Source organism: Hippichthys cyanospilos, chromosome 20, assembly GCF_059441005.1.
Source record: "Hippichthys cyanospilos isolate Australia breed blue-spotted pipefish chromosome 20, RoL_Hcya_1.0, whole genome shotgun sequence".
Taxonomy (NCBI): Eukaryota; Metazoa; Chordata; class Actinopteri; order Syngnathiformes; family Syngnathidae; genus Hippichthys; species Hippichthys cyanospilos.
Window position 1 is genome coordinate 2,935,273 of NC_142388.1, and position 16,071 is coordinate 2,951,343.

The following is a 16,071-nucleotide window of genomic DNA, read 5'->3' on the forward strand; positions in this document are numbered from 1 at the left end:
ATCAAGGAGATTGTGGTCGATGAAATCCAAGCTAACAGAAAAATAGAAAAAAAAATGGCGTGAAAAAAAAACAAATAAAAAAGTACAAGTGCAATAATGATTTTGACACTTGGGTTAAAAAGGCCATGCGATGTAAAAAAAAAAAGATGGCGTCGGTTCATTTTTCAAGCTATTTTCGACGAAATTCACGAGAAACGACAAATACGGGATAAAACTGAATTTTATGGAGCGAGAGTTTGTTTTCTATTTTTCTCAAATGGGTGTTCCTCGAGCTAAAATCCGAAGAAAAAAAATATGAAACAGGATTTTGACCATGGTTTTTCGGCATGTTCTTTCTCTAGAAAAAAAAGCACAAAAAAACCCCCCAAAAATTACCAAGTGGTTCCATTCTATTGGCCAGTACCCTCAAAATTACAAAATTTTAAATGAGTATACAGTTTTCCGTAGAAAAACATTATCTGTTAAATTTACAAAAGAACTGTGCTCAAATAACGTTGATAAAAAAAGAACAAATTTATAGACTTTCACATCGAAAATCCTATACAATGCGAGACCCAGTGGAAAATATTTCATATACTGTCAACATTTTTAGTCATTAAAAAAATACTCAAAACTCACTAGTATTTCTCTTGGAGCAGTTTTCACAAAGTAAAGACATTTTCAGAGATATCAAAAGTAATAAAGGTATCAGGACAAATTTCTCAGAGGATTTGATTGACAAATAGACCACCTGGCCTGGCCCCGCCTCTTAAAGGCATATACACCTAACATTTCGTTTTAGGTGTGCGTGAATAAATGTGACTGCATTTTTACGGCATAAAATAGTATTTTTATATGGACCTCCTGGAATTCTTTTCAATAACACAAATTTAAATGTCACTAATGTTAAAAAAAAAAAAAATCACATATTTGAAGTCTACGTGCTTTTCCTTTGGCGGACAAATCCCATCTGGCTGGAAAAAGATAACACGACTGGCTATGTTTAAGATAAAAGGCCGCTATTCTTTTGAGCACTTATCGCAATTGGACTCAGCATGTGTGCTTTAAGTATAAAAAAAAAAAAAAAAGTGACTTTTGTGATGATGACCTTGGTGCACATTGTGCATTGTGGCCTGTGAAAGATTGCGGGTGGATGTTGTTTGCTTGTGTGGCCAGAGGTTGCTCTGCACGCCTTATCGCCAAACGCCGACGGCCACTTCTATCTGGTCCCTGCTACAACATAATAAGCTGAAAGCTGAACCCCTCATTTTCAGGAGGGCATCAAAATAGTGGGGGGAAAAAAATAATATTCTGACCTGCATTGAAGGGCAAACAATTCATCAGAATTTCGCCTAACTCCCTTTAGTGTGGTTCCATTTGGAATTTGACTCGATTTTCTATGAAATATACTGAGCAAAACGTGTTACAAAAATTGTAGTGGTAACAACATATGTGGCACTCGGCTCCCTCTAGTGGTACGCAGTAGAATCAGTTGTGGTTAACTTTTTTTTAGAACGTTTGCGTGTCCTCATTAATGAATGTTGTACAGGAACTTTTTTTGTTTACTTTTTTATGAAACTCGTTTAAACCATTTCAGTCCCATTGTGAACATTCGTCATATAGCTTTTCAAAAAAATATCGCATCGTCATTTTCAGTCGACAGCAAGTGATAAAACGGCCATAAAAACCATATATACTTCACAAACACGTTATTAATCATAATTACATGTTGACTTCTCCTTTAAATGAATCATTATTCTTTTTTTAAACATTTAAAAGTACGTGTTTAGCCACAGTGCTAAGATTCAACTCCATGTGACAGTGGTTGAATTTAGTGTAACATGTTTTGGCCCTGTTAATAAAAATACATTTATTTTCTTAAAAAAAAAGACAATATTGAGAGACATCTTCAAAGTATTTAGTATCCCAAATTTAGTCTTTGCTAATGTATTCTTGTCTTTTTTGACAAACTCATTCAATCCCAAAAATGTAATTATGGGTTGTAAAGTCCATGTTTTTTTCCAAATATTGAAGTAAAGGAGGCTTCAAGAAAAGTTTTCTGTATAAATAAATAGATAGCATACCCTGGATTGAACGTCTAAGACTTTTGAAAGATACGTAAAAATACGTCTTTGGCATTGAATGAGTTCATTAAAATAATGATTGGTTTGACTGAATTGTGTTGTCGGGTTCTGGTTTAGTGAATTCCTCTTTTTCATCCATTAAGAACGCCAATTAATTAGTCTGGCATCACGCTCAGAATAAACTCTAGTGGCTAATTACGGAACTTTTCAAAAGGCGCGCTTACAGAACGACTTTTTCAAAGAAGGCATTAGTGACTTTTCGTGACGCTTGCGCATGAAAGGAGCGGTCAAGAGGTTTTCCGGTGACGGGTGAAAAGCCAACTGTTAGCGAGCGATAAGAAGCATTAAAAAACGAATCGCACAAAAGGCCGTTTTTAATGAGCCTGGTAATGACGACAGCCTTTTAGCGGCTAATTGAAAGTGTGATGATGAATAATTGCCGTTATGGAGAATTCCAACAGGGAGAAACGCTTGAAAAGTTTCCCCTTTTTGCTCACATCTCACTTGTTTAATAAGTCCAACTTTGTTCTCCGTATTTGCCGCCTGCTCGCCGTCATTCTCGGACCGGCGCCGGCTCGGATTCTGACTTTCATGTTCTTTTAATAACCTTCGCATCCGTTGCTTAGCGCCGGGTTAAGTGGCTTTGTGCTTTTAATCTCAAAGGATTCCAGAAAAATATAACAATAAAAAAAGAAGAATTAAAGGATTTTAACACCCACTCTTTTTTTAACAGACATTTTTTTTCAGACATTTCTGTCACTATGGAGAACAACTTTTTCAGTATACAAGCAAGTTTAAATTCAGCATAAAAAAAACGTGAAGATGAAAAAGGCCATGCAAACGCTGCAGCTTCACATAACAGATGAAATAACAATATTCACAGGCACATATTCTTTATCCTCAGCAAAAAATGTTGAATACAAATAAAAATAAACAATAAAAAAACGAATAAAATAATATATATGAATAAGAAATAATACATAAAATAATCAAAAATATTCCCAGGCACATATTCTTTATCCTCCACAAAAAATGATTACTATTACTGCAGCTTACAGAATCATTTCCTTATGAATCTCGTCTCTTTTTGTTATGAATGACTACAGTTTTTTTTTACATTGTATTTATTAATTAATTTATTTATTATTTATTACTTATTATTTTATTTTTTTATATTGTATTTATTTATTTTTTATTTAATATTGTATTTATTTAATATTGTATTTATTTATTTTTTTACATAGTATTTATTGTGTGTTTTTACATGACCCTTCTCAAAAGGCATCAGAAGGGAAAAATAAACAATGCACACTCGATTAAGAATACAGCTATATAAAATAGTCAATATTGACTAAAGAGCATAAAAAAGGAACATAAAAGGAGAGGAAAATTGTGTTTTGTCGTCAGTTCTCCGATTCAAGTCAAGCGCTGCGTGAAAAGGCAGACTTTAGAAAAAAATGTTTACGTCAGACAGACAGTTTTGTGTTGTGTTGGTTGAGAGTTGTCCAACTGTGCCGCATCGCACGTCGCCAATGAAAACAATTTAATTACATATCCTTGTCTTCTAATTTTCTTCTGGGAGTTGGTTGGATAAAACCTTCCTCCTTGGAAAACAATTTCAACATTAAGGCGCTTGCTTTGGTGTAAAAATCAATACAGCACTTTACCTTTAATAACAAATGAGCTGGTCGCTAGCTAGCATTAACGGCTAAATGTTCAATTCCCCTGTCGGTGTATTTTTAGGACATATTTTTAGCTTAATGTGTAAAACTTCAACCTCTGCTTTTAATTTGAGATAGTAATAATAATCCATTCTCTTAAAATCTTCTGTGAGGCACAAGAGAGGTTATTAACTCAATGATTTGGCACAGGCCAGCAATATTTCTGCAGTAACATTGTGGGGTCATCTATTGTTTCTAATAATGTGGTTTTGAATGTGACGGATGATTCCATCATGGTGTTGAGGTTAAGCAGGTACAAGGCAAGACATTTATTGTTCTCTGCTGGAAGCTGGCCTGCACTATATAACACATCCAGTGGACGCCTTCACATAGTGCCTCACAAAATGAAGTACACCCCACATTTTTGGAAATAAGAGAAGATTTGATGCTTGGCTACAATCAAGTGAGTGCAGAGTGTAAATTTACTAGGAGGAAAAAAAAAAAACATTTGCTCGTACATCCCTGTAAAAATGTCTGGGAAAAACGTCTTAATAAGAAGAAATTACAGGTTGTGTCTTTGTTATATTTTGTATTTTATAATATACTTATTTTTGGCAGAGTGTTTTTTAGAAGATATGAATAAACTACAAGATCTTTAAAACCTGACTTTTTATTCCAGCATCAAGCTGTTAAGTCAGAAAAAAAATGGCAAAATGTGTTTTTTTTCCCTTGTTTATTAATTGTGGCTAACATTTACCAATAAACACTCTGTTTCTTATAACTTTATTGATTAAATTAATCGATTGGAAAATAAATCTTCATAAAATTTCAGTTTTGTGAGATAAACTAGGAATGGCCGAGTACCGATACCAAGTATTAGTATTGGACCGATACCTGGCCTAATATTTTGGAGCTGTTTTACAATTACAAACCAGTGCATATATATTACAACACAGGTGTCGAACTCCAGTCCTTGAGAGCCGGTATCCTGCAGGTTTTCCGGTTTTCTCTACTAAACACACCTGATTAGGATCATTTTCAAGCTCCCCCGGAGCTTACTAATGAGCTAATCATTTGAATCAGGTGTGTTGAGGAGAGAAAACCTCATGATACCGGCCCTCGAGGACTGGAGTTCGACACCCATGTAAATTACAAGAACAGAAAATTGCCATTCAATTTTAAGGGAAAATTCATCATTGATTAATTGAGAGAAGAATACAGTCAACGACACAAATTGAACCAACATACAACGCGTGTGCGTGAGGCGTGACCTAGCGTATAGCAATTTGAAGATTAGCAGGCGCTAGCGTCATAAAGACTCTGTGCAGGCCGCCTCATCCATCCGAATGCAATTACACGTCAACAATATCCGGCTCACCTAATAAATAATTGCAGACACCAATGAAGACAAACTTACAAAGGGGTCAATATTGATTAGTTAAGACACAAGGAATGATACCGGAGCGGGACGAACAACGGCCCGGGGGATAAACTGGCCGGCTCCATTATTTAAGTGCACCGCAACAAGTTTTATATGCCCGGCGCCTGCTGATTGCCTGCAATAAAACTGCCGATTAATAATCAAGGACGCACAAAACGTCGTGTTTATTTTGGTAGGGGACTGCCACAAAGTGCAATTCATCTTAACGGGACATGCCTGATGACCGGCCTGATGATGAATAATAACGCAGGCGATTACCGAGGGTGATTTACAAGCGCGGGATGTTCCTGCGGTTTCAGCAAAGCGCCAAGCCGCCTGCTCTTTGGTGATGAAAACTACAGAATGAAGTATCCAGAGTGAGCCTCCGGATTTGGAAGTCATCGTTTCGTTTTTCTTTCTAAAATTCGGCTCCCATTTTTGAGATTTTCTAATCGTTCATAGATAAAGATAAAGATTAAGATAAAGAGCTTTCAGAATGAGAGGCTCCAGCCAGGAGAGAAAAAAAGAAGGGCAAAAAATATAGAATATGCAATTTGGGTTTATTTCACTTAAAAAAAAAATAAAGTACTGTAATGAACCGTTTCTGCATAGCAAAAAGCTGACACAACTAGCTAGCAGTAGCTAATTTAATACAGCCTGCTATCACTAATTCGGACTAATGGTAATTTCCCCTGTGCACTTCCAGTCACTTTATTAAAGGGATACTAAACTTATTTCTCCGTTTTATAAAGTCAAATGTTCATATTTTGTTCATAATTACATATTTAAATAATCTTTACCATAGCTAATCCCTTTAAAAGCCGATTTTTACCACCTGCTGTTGAATGAAAATGACATGATCTACAACAACCAATCATGGGTCAGGTTGCAAATGTCACATGATCAAACCCAGAAAACAAGTGGGATGTGATTGGTTGCTACTGAGCATTGAGCAAGCGATGTCATTTTCTGTCAACATCAATTGGCAAAATGTGTTTTTAAAGGCATTAGTTAGAAATGAAAAATAATTCAGTTATCAAATGATTTATCGACAAAATACTAAGTTTTTAAACTCCCAAATATGGCTAAATGAGCAACGTATCCCTTTAAGAAAACTGTAAGGTGACAAACCTTTACCATAAGTTGCCAAGACGACGCCCTCTCATAATATATCCAATCAAAAAAAGCTTTTTTTTTTTCTTCACCAACTCACGTGCATATTTTGTTTGGGTATTTTGCATAACTCTTTGAAACATAATAGATTTTTTGGATCATTTCGGGCCCACTTTGAGGCACTTTGTTGCCAAGGAACAATAATGACGTGACTTGGTGCATTTCAACATAAAAGCTGTGGCATCTATTGGTAACTATATCGCTTATTAGGGTGGCTTCACTTTGTTATATAAAAGAACAGGCCGTCTTGGAAAAAGACAAACAATTACCGTGCAGTGGTTCTGCTGCTGCAGCAGGGTGGGCACGTCTCCACCGACGGGCATCTGCTTGGCCAGCTCTTCGTCCTGCATGCAGATCCACCTCCAAAGCTCCTCCAGGAGGCCCAGCAGACGGGACCAGCGTTCGGCACTGGCTTCCAGGTGGGCTCTGCCAATGCCAGCATGAAATTTGCTTTGGAACGTTTAAGAAGATTTTGAGTCAGTCACTTTCGTTGTCAGATGAAGCTCGAGTAACAATAGAAGGGAAATCAACCCAACACATTTTCTTGACAATAATATGTTCTAAACACGATTTTCTGACTAATAATATATTTGTGGGATATGAATTAAGCAGCGTGTCAGGGGGCGGCCATTTTGCTGCTCGCAGTTGACTAAAAATGACATCACAGTCACCCAGGGCACAGCAAACGATTGACTAATCGCCAGTGTGAATGTCACATGACTAAACTCAGAAAGAAACAGTTGAACACAGATTGGTTGAGCAAGATAATTGGATGGATGGATGGATGGATGGATGGATGGATGGATGGATGGATGGATATGTGTAATACCTGATGGATAGATCGATATGTCTAATACCTGGATGGATGGATATGTATAACACCTGGATATATGGATATGTGTAATATTTGGATGGATGGATGTGGGTAATGCAGGGATGGATATGTGTAATACCTGGATGGATGGATATGTATAATACCTGGATGCACGGATGGATGTGGGTAGGATGGATGATGATGATGAATGGATGGATGGATGTACGATATGCGAAAGGATGGCTAGCTATAGATAGTACAAAGTATAGTTATAACGTGAAACAGCAGGCCAATCAGTGAGTGTAGAGGGATTCTGATTGAAGGTGAGTAAACAGGGATTTTGAGTGAAGGTACGCCTCCTCAGAGCATCCATAATACATGCTATTAGCATTGAGGCTACAAGCAGTATGCTCAGCAGAAAAAAAACAGACACCACAGTTAAATGTGTGACCAACAGACAACAAAGCCTTCAGTGCTTTGGTCAGTGTACACATTGATAAAAGGTGTCAGAAATAGGGTAAACACACTCTTCTTTTCCTTCCTGTCTTTGTTCCGCTGCTTCTCCCTACACTCCATCCTGGTCTCGGAGCATCTCCATCTGGCTCTTGTCAACTTTAATTCCACTTCCACTTTCTTCAAAGCCCTCGCCAAGAAATACGGTGCATTTTTTTTTTTTTTTTCCGCCTCCTTCCTTTGGCGAGGTCGTAGCTGACCGGGGTCTATCAGTGTCATCGCAGGTTTATGTGCCTCTCGGCCGCCGCCGGGGGGGTATATATTTCACCCGGGGCACGGCGACAGACGCGCTGAAACACAGGGCGCGCGCGATCTGACGGACAACGCCCCCAGAGCGCATAAATATTTCACGGCTATGCGAGTCACGCTCGATAAAGAAAAAGGCCATCTGTGTCGTCTTTTATGGACTCAGCTCAGTTGAACGGCGAGATGTCTTTGGGGTCATATATTATGGATAACATGCTAAGTGGAAGGCTAAAGGAGCACAGTGGTCTTTGACTGTATATTAGGGTTGATTTTCTGGATAAGCTGAGATACGTTCAAATGCTTTTGAGTGAATGGGACACGGGTCAACTGAGGTCACCATTGCTGTTGCTCAATATAGAAGTCGACCGACAATTTGTCAAAATGCTGAATATTGGTATCAAACCTTAAAAATAAAGAAATAAAAATCCGACATACGATAAAAGATCAATTTAAAACTATGTTAACGTCAGGGGGAACGATTTATTTCAATACGAAGTTAGCTTTAAAAGACATACTGCTGACCCTGGGAACTCGCTGCAAATTTTGTTTTTGTTTGAAAAGAAAATACTGGAAGTGAAGTAATTGAATTTATTTACTATAGAAACGACGGGGGCGACAAGTATTTACTTGTTTGAGCGTTCGTTGAACTTTTGAAGCCAAACTGAAGACAATGGGAGCTCTCTGAACTTTTGTCAGCATTTTAAATCGGATGTCTGTTGCCTGAGGGAAAGAAATGCAAATCCGACAAGTTGCTCTATAAACCCGTGCTTTAAGTCTTTTTATTGCTATATTATTCCCTTTAACTGAAAATAATTCTTGGCTTCAAATATTGATGATCAGCTTCCTTTACGATCAATAAGCGTTATCGATTTTGGCCTAGAAAAACATATTGGTTTATTACTAGTCAACACATAATTTTTACGGGAAAAAAAAATCAATTAAAGATGTGTATAAACTAGAGCTGGGCAATACAGCCAAAAAATACAATTTCTTCAGTCATTCTGATTACAATTTTAATTGATTTTAATGAATATACTGAAAAAGCTTTTATTTAAGTTAAAAAAAAAAAAAATTCTGTGGAAAATTTAGTTTACAATGTCAAGCTTTTCTATTGTCCAGACTTATTCATAATTTGGGCAAAAAAATAACTTGCTTAAATGACATGAGTAAATAATAACTATTGTAAAGTTCTCTCGTAAATCACCTTTACAAAACCTCAATTTCAAGATTTAGTAATTGTTCAAATCTTCCATTTTGAAAATTGCAAATTAACTGAATTAATCCGACTTATTACCAGAGTTCATTTTTTTAGGACCGCTATTTCCCCCGTTTTTGTGAAAATTGTATAATACATACAAGTTATTGATTTTTTTTTTTTTAAATCCTCCAATCCGTTGCAGTAGCCGGCTAATTTTGGCTATTTGCGGGCTGACCTGAATCGCAAATAGCAGAGTCAACTGCATTTTTAGATGAGACGCATAAGTAGTTTAGATGATTTATTGTTTCATCCATACACGATGTCTGATTCCATGACAAAGGTATCTTTTAAGGTGAGGCGGCCCAGCTGGGATACCGAGCACAACCCGAACGAGCCCACCAAAGAAGGATCGGCGTTACTTCGGACTGACCGAATGTTGGCCGATTTGGCCTTGAGGTCGCTCCAGCGTTGGTTCATGTCATCCAGCCTGTGCTGAAGGAACACGGCCTCCTCGGAGCTTCCCAGAGCCTTGACCATTTTGGACTTGTTGCCGTCCACGCTCTTGTAAATGTCATTGTGGGCGTCGATCTCGGCCTGGATGTCCTGCAAGGACACAAAAAGACGAGTAAGCCGCTTGGACGGAACGGAGGATTGGTGTCAAGGATGCTGTGTTGCTCAGGAGGGAGTCGGATATTTATTTTTACGGAATGCCCCGGAGAGCCTCTTTGACTGTAAAGACTTTAACGTCTCTCCTTTGACACGGAATGTCAACCCGGGAGCAAGTCCTGGAGCTACGTCTGCCTCGACACTGCCTTTGCTCTTATCGCCGCTGCAGAAAATATCCCATTGTGCTGTGCTGTGTGTGTGTGTATGAATGTGTGATGAGACCATCTTGAAAACTTGTCATTCTTGAACCATATGGGCCATATATTCCAATACTATACTATACTACTTGGATAGGGCAAACAAATATTTATTTTATTTTATAATTTTACCCTCCCACGCTATAGACACGCTGTAAGTAGGGCTGCAACTGTAGATTATTTTAATAACTGATTCATCTGCCGATTACATTGTTGACTATCCTGTGAATTGTTTAAAAAAAATGTATTAAAAATGAATGACTTTTCAAATTGACTACAGAAATGACACAAAATTAAATTATGATTCTATTACTGATTTGGTTGGGAATATGTCAGAAAATCATTTATTTATTTTCATAGTACGGGACTTTTTTTTAATTATTATGATGCTGATTCAAAAAAAAGAATCAGTCTGCTTTTAAGGGGATAACAGAAATTGTATAATATTTACTATCGAAAAGCTGAAATTACAAGGCCTTGGGTTACTTTAATGTAAACAATTAATCAATTATAAAATAAAACAACCTATGTGTTAAATGGACAATTAATGAGTTCGCACCTGACTTCTAATCGAGCTTTACCGGAGGACTGACACAAAAGACAGACAAACACCAAAATGTTACACAAAACTAGGACATTTGGCCACTTTTTAAAGATAACTAGCTTAATGCTAATGTATCATGTAAAATTAGCATAGATGTAACAAAAAATTTCAACTGCCAAACAACTGTCGAACAACTAATATTAAAACAGCAAATTATAATACACTCTGTATGACACTCTCATTCCTTCTGTTAATTATGTAACATCTCTTCAAGTAGAGCTCAGTGCTGCCACTCATGTTGTGGCACAATGTGGTACTACACTGAAAACAAAGAATAAATGTACTGTTAAAAAATTGAAACAATAAAAAATAACCCTTCAGTATCTGTGATACAGTAGGGGTGTGAACAAAAAAAAAAAACCTGCGTAATAGTGGGGTTTTAATGTATTACGTAAGCGCACCACTGGGGTTTTCACGCGTGCATTAGTGTGTAGCCGCGGCGCTTCCCAGGCTCCTGTCAAACGTTTTATTTTGGGATGTGTAAAATCGCTCCACTTTTCCTGCCGCCCGCTCTCTAGTGGGACGCTCCCTTCCGTTCGAGCCATTTCAACACTAAATAAAGACGCCCCAGTAGCATATGGATGGCTTGTGTTGGTATTACTGCCTGCAGCACTGAGTGCAGAGATGCAACTGAAATAGCGAGAAATAGCGAGAAAATGATAGCGAGAAAGGAATAGGATCTACGGCCTATGGATTTGCCTTGAGATGTACATTCCAAGACATATAACAAAAATGTTGTACAGTATAAAAGCGCTCCGTGAAGTATTCCACTGCTCCTTTTGATGAGTGGTTTTGGCCACCTGGGGGAAGTCTAAATATAGATATCTGGATGTATGTTGTATATGGAGATTATTTTGGATCATCAATAGGGCAGTAATATTGGTTGTCATGTCTTTTTTTTCCCACTTTCATTTTCATGTTTAATTAAAAGGGACATTGATGAACGCTGGTACAATACCTGCATAAATATGCCAAATTTAGCATACAGCTAATTTGCATTTGTCGTCCCTTGGCATGGAAAACAAAACATTTTATCCTCAGAGGAAGAAGAAAAATGCTTGAGTATTGTTGCTTTACCATTGACATGCTGTACTCTACTTTTTCAAAGATATATGATTATATTTTGCTATATGTATTATAAGATATATTATTAAAATTGAGATATTAATTTGTGACAGGCTAGCATGATGCTAGTTTCTAGCTTGTCTATGTGTTAGCATATGAAGCTAGTGAAATTACAGGTAATGTGAACGGTTTCTTTGTGACAACGTGTGAATTTCTTTGTTGTATGTTCAATTTAATGGACTACTTTTCATGTTCTAACATTAGTTTCTGATGGCTACCAGAGCATGCTGCTTGTTGGATATGCCATATGGTTGTTTTGTAATGGACATTTCATTATTTTATGTTTAACTTGGTCAACTTTTCATGAGAAAAGTTTCTGGCAGGGCTATAACAGCATGATGCTAGTTGCTAGCTTGTCTATATGCTAGCATGAAGCTAGCGGAATTACAGTTCATTTTACATGGTTTCTTTCCAACACAATATTTGACTATTTTCTGTATAATTTATAGTCAACATCAGCTGGAAATATCAATAAACAGTTGGAAGCCGTCTCCTTTAAATATTTTTTTTAAACTTGCTGCTGAATGTGAAGGAAGTCCGCTGCATATGTTTTGTATTCGCTTTTATTGCCTACAACCTCATAACGGAAGACATTGATGTTAAAAGCATCTAAACCAGGGGTCACCAACTCCGGTCCTCGAGGGCACCTATCCAGCATTTTTTCAGTGTAACCCTCCTCCACTGCACCTGATTCATAGGATGTGCTCATCAAGAAGCTCTGCAGGAGCACCAAAATGATCATGATAATTTGCATCAGGTGCAGGGGAGGAGGGTTACACTGAAAACAAAAAAAAATGCTGGATAGGTGCCCTCAAGGATTGGAGTTGGTGACCCCTGGTTTTGACCAACAGCAGTTTATTTAAAGCAGGGGTCACCAACTCCAATCCTTGAGGGCACCTATCCAGCATTTTTTTTTGTTTTCAGTGTAACCCTCCTCCCCTGCACCTGATGCAAATTATCATGATCATTTTGGTGCTCCTGCAGAGCTTCTTGATGAGCACATCCTATGAATCAGGTGCAGTGGAGGAGGGTTACACTGAAAAAATGCTGGATAGGTGCCCTCGAGGACCGGAGTTGGTGACCCCTGATCTAAACGGTGCGTTTATGACACGTGCTAAATATTAGGCCCGTCCGCGCAATGACAACACGTCGTCGGCGCTCAAAGACAGATTCATGCGCTGCCGCTGAGCCAGCTGGACGAAGCTCAAGTCATTACCCGAGTGCTTCCCCTTCCCTTTTTCAAACTTAGGGCACTCCTACAACTAACATACACCTACTACAAGCACACGCGCACACACTCCTGGGGAGAAAACTGTGTGGGCAAAGCTTGAGCTTATATTCATTTACAAAAGCTCCTTTTAGAAATCATTTTGAAAGACAAGTCGGTGTGCGCACTCCAAACAAAATATTAGCCCGGCGCATAATTCAGTATGCAACAAAGGCTGTCTGTCTGCTCGTATTTTACGTTGTATTCGCGGATGATGGATGCTAATTAATTATATTTGGCCGTGTGCGAGGGCTCACAGTACCATTATTAATTAAGGAAATATACCGGTGACATCAACGCATGCTTGGAATGACAAAAAAGACGACACAAACAAAACAAGGTAGACACACGAGTGTGGAGGCAACATGTGTGTAGGGGGGTAAAAAGACCAGCCGGGAGAAAGGTTAATGGTTTGTGCATCGCAGGGAGATGATAATGAACCATGTTTAGCTGGAGGCTACTTGCAGTAAACAGTTATGAGTCCACATTTATCTTTATGTGGAACTGATGTTTTCGTTACATTAGTAACTGTTATGGCCCAGTACCAATACTAGGTATGAGGCCAGCTTTAAAGGAAGGTATCGAGTGTTTGCAAAGGTCGCCGATATCAGTCATAGATATGAGTTAATGGTGGCCTCTTGTTCTATGATTAAACACTAAATGCCTGCTGCAAAATTCCAACATGATCCGATTTCTGTTGTTCCCCGTGAATTAGAATAAAACACTTTCTTGTACGATACTATGGATATATATAAAAAAAAAAAAGACTATTTTTTTTTTAATCCAATTCATGGATTGGTCAACAATGTTTTTGACAGGTTGATTGGAACTAATCGATGATTACAGCTCTACCTATGTGGCAGATCAGGTAGATTAAATGTATAAAATAAGATTCAAAAATAAGGTTCTATTCCTGACTATCCTTGCGACAAATGAGGGAACGTGGATATGTCAGAGTGATTATTTTTTAGAAAATTTTTTTTAGTGCCTTTCTTCAAAACTATCAGTCTATTTTATGGATCACACATGCTAGTAGTATTGATTACTTGGTACAGGTGTATATATATATATATATATATATATATATATATATATATATATATATATATATATATATATATTTTATACCTTATACACAGGATATATACTGAAAAAACAAACATGACATTTGGTGGAAAACACTCAAATTCTCAAAAATAGAATGGTTAATAGTGTTGTTGTTAGGGGCAACCAAGGGAGACTAATGGACTCCTTTTTGAGTTTATTCTTGATGCATTTTTCAAATGGGAAGAAAAATGTGCCTTTTGGTCTTTAATTCTGGGCCAACTATGCAGTAAAAGGTGCCGGTAAGTACAGTAAATTCCACGTAAAGGTCTCCCGGCACATTCAATTCCTCTCTTAATGGCTGCAATTATGATTGAAAGTGTGTCCATGTTGAGGAGGACACACACACACACACAAAAAAAAAAAAAAAACAGTTTGAACTGGTACATAAATACCTGTTCAAATTTCCTGAGTAGCTCGTGCAAACTGAAGTTTAAACCAATCATATCGGCGCCTGTGCTTTGACTCCTCCCCCCTCTTCCCGAGCCCCATCTACATCTTTTCTTTCCTACGAGCCGGGTCGAAGGTCAACAAAGGTCGGATCCCTCGCGGCTCTTCCGATTGCGTGAAGGTGTTCCGATCATGCTTCCGGCGGGATCCGGAATCGGGATTAACTGGGACGGCCGGGAACGGGGGAGAATCCAACAAATCTTGAATTGCAAGTCTGCAAATTGGAGATAAGACGCTCAGTGTCTTGAGGGATGCAGAAACTTCATCTCCTTGCCTCAACTTGTTTGTTTTTTTTGGGCATGAATCCTCGAAGTGACGTCCGGCCTCGTCCTGGATCACGACACCGGAGGCGCATGAAGTTCTCGTCAAAGAATCCTTTCTTCTGGTCTTGGAGACCAAGGCCACGAGTTCATCCGACGACCTGGCGTCTCCATCCGGCCGGGTATTATCTCCCGGCGGAAACCGGCGGCCTCATTTTCACCAAAGCCTTCCCGTTTGGATTTTCGCTCCTCCGGAGGTTCCCGGGAGGTCTCGCCTCGCCGCCGGCTGCCTCGCCGGCTCTTTGGGCCACTACGAGCCCCCTCTCTGCTTTTGCCAGCTGTTTATTATTGTAATTTCCCCTTCCCCTCCTCTTCCTCATTCGCTCGGTCTCTCTCTCTCTCTCTCTCTCCCACCCTGGATGTCCCCTAAACTAACTTGGACACCACACACACACTTCCTGAGGCTGACCCCCGTTGCTGCCCGCCTGCGCTGTGACGACCCATACGCAAAGTTTGAGGGGCCAAATGAACGGATGAGATATTGAGATTTGAACTGTGCCAGACTTGTTGGATTGTGTGTCATTTTGAGTTTAGGGGTGTTCCGATTAAGATCTTATGTCGCCCGATTCCAAGCAGCCGTGAGTGAGTTTACCAACTCCGATCACATGTATTAGTTGCACATTTTTCCATTTTAGAGCGCAGTTAACACTTTGAGTGCCGATGACGTTAAAGGACGTCAACAGGAACCCTGACCTGGAGTGCCATTGACGTCAATTGACGTCGTCAATATTTTTTTTCTCTTTGTCTTGCCAAGTCCCGTGCTGGAGTGCCACAATCCAGCTTTTGGCCCTCAACAAACACATCTTATTTCACAGGTGTCAAATTCTAGTTCGCAACAGCCGGTATTCTGCTTGTTTGGCGGATTTTTTCCCCAAAATACCTGATTCTAAAGATTAGTTTAGCAGGAGCTGTAAAATTATCCCAATCATTTGAATCATGTGTGTTTGAGAGAGGATTGAAAACAAGCAGGATACCGGCCCTCGAGGACTGGAGTTTCACACTTATGCCTTTAACACTGACTCTAGTCATAAAGAATACTTGCGTTTTGACTTGCGTTTTATGGTGGTGAATGAGTAAACAATTATGGCATTAGATTATGAAGACATATTGAGGAAATAATGATACTTTCTTGAATTTTAATGTACTAACGGCCACCTTGCCCAGCTGGTCAAATTATTCAGCAGGAGATTCAACTCAATTTGTTTATGTACGTATATATTTATCCCACCAACATAATCGCATGACCAATT

General features: G+C 38.7%; 1 protein-coding gene across 3 annotated transcripts in view; it reads right to left on the bottom strand.

Annotated features, from left to right (window-relative positions):
* The window catches only part of utrn (utrophin), a 136,799-nt gene that overhangs the window by 48,428 nt on the left and 72,300 nt on the right, over positions 1–16,071 (bottom strand). For all 3 annotated transcript variants that reach the window (XM_088402867.1, XM_088402868.1, XM_088402866.1), the window contains exons 56-57: positions 9,519–9,691; positions 6,587–6,743 (exon numbers count right to left, since the gene is read on the bottom strand). In XM_088402867.1, coding sequence (XP_088258993.1) covers positions 6,587–6,743; positions 9,519–9,691 — 330 coding nt within the window. The remainder of the gene's footprint in view (positions 1–6,586; positions 6,744–9,518; positions 9,692–16,071) is intronic.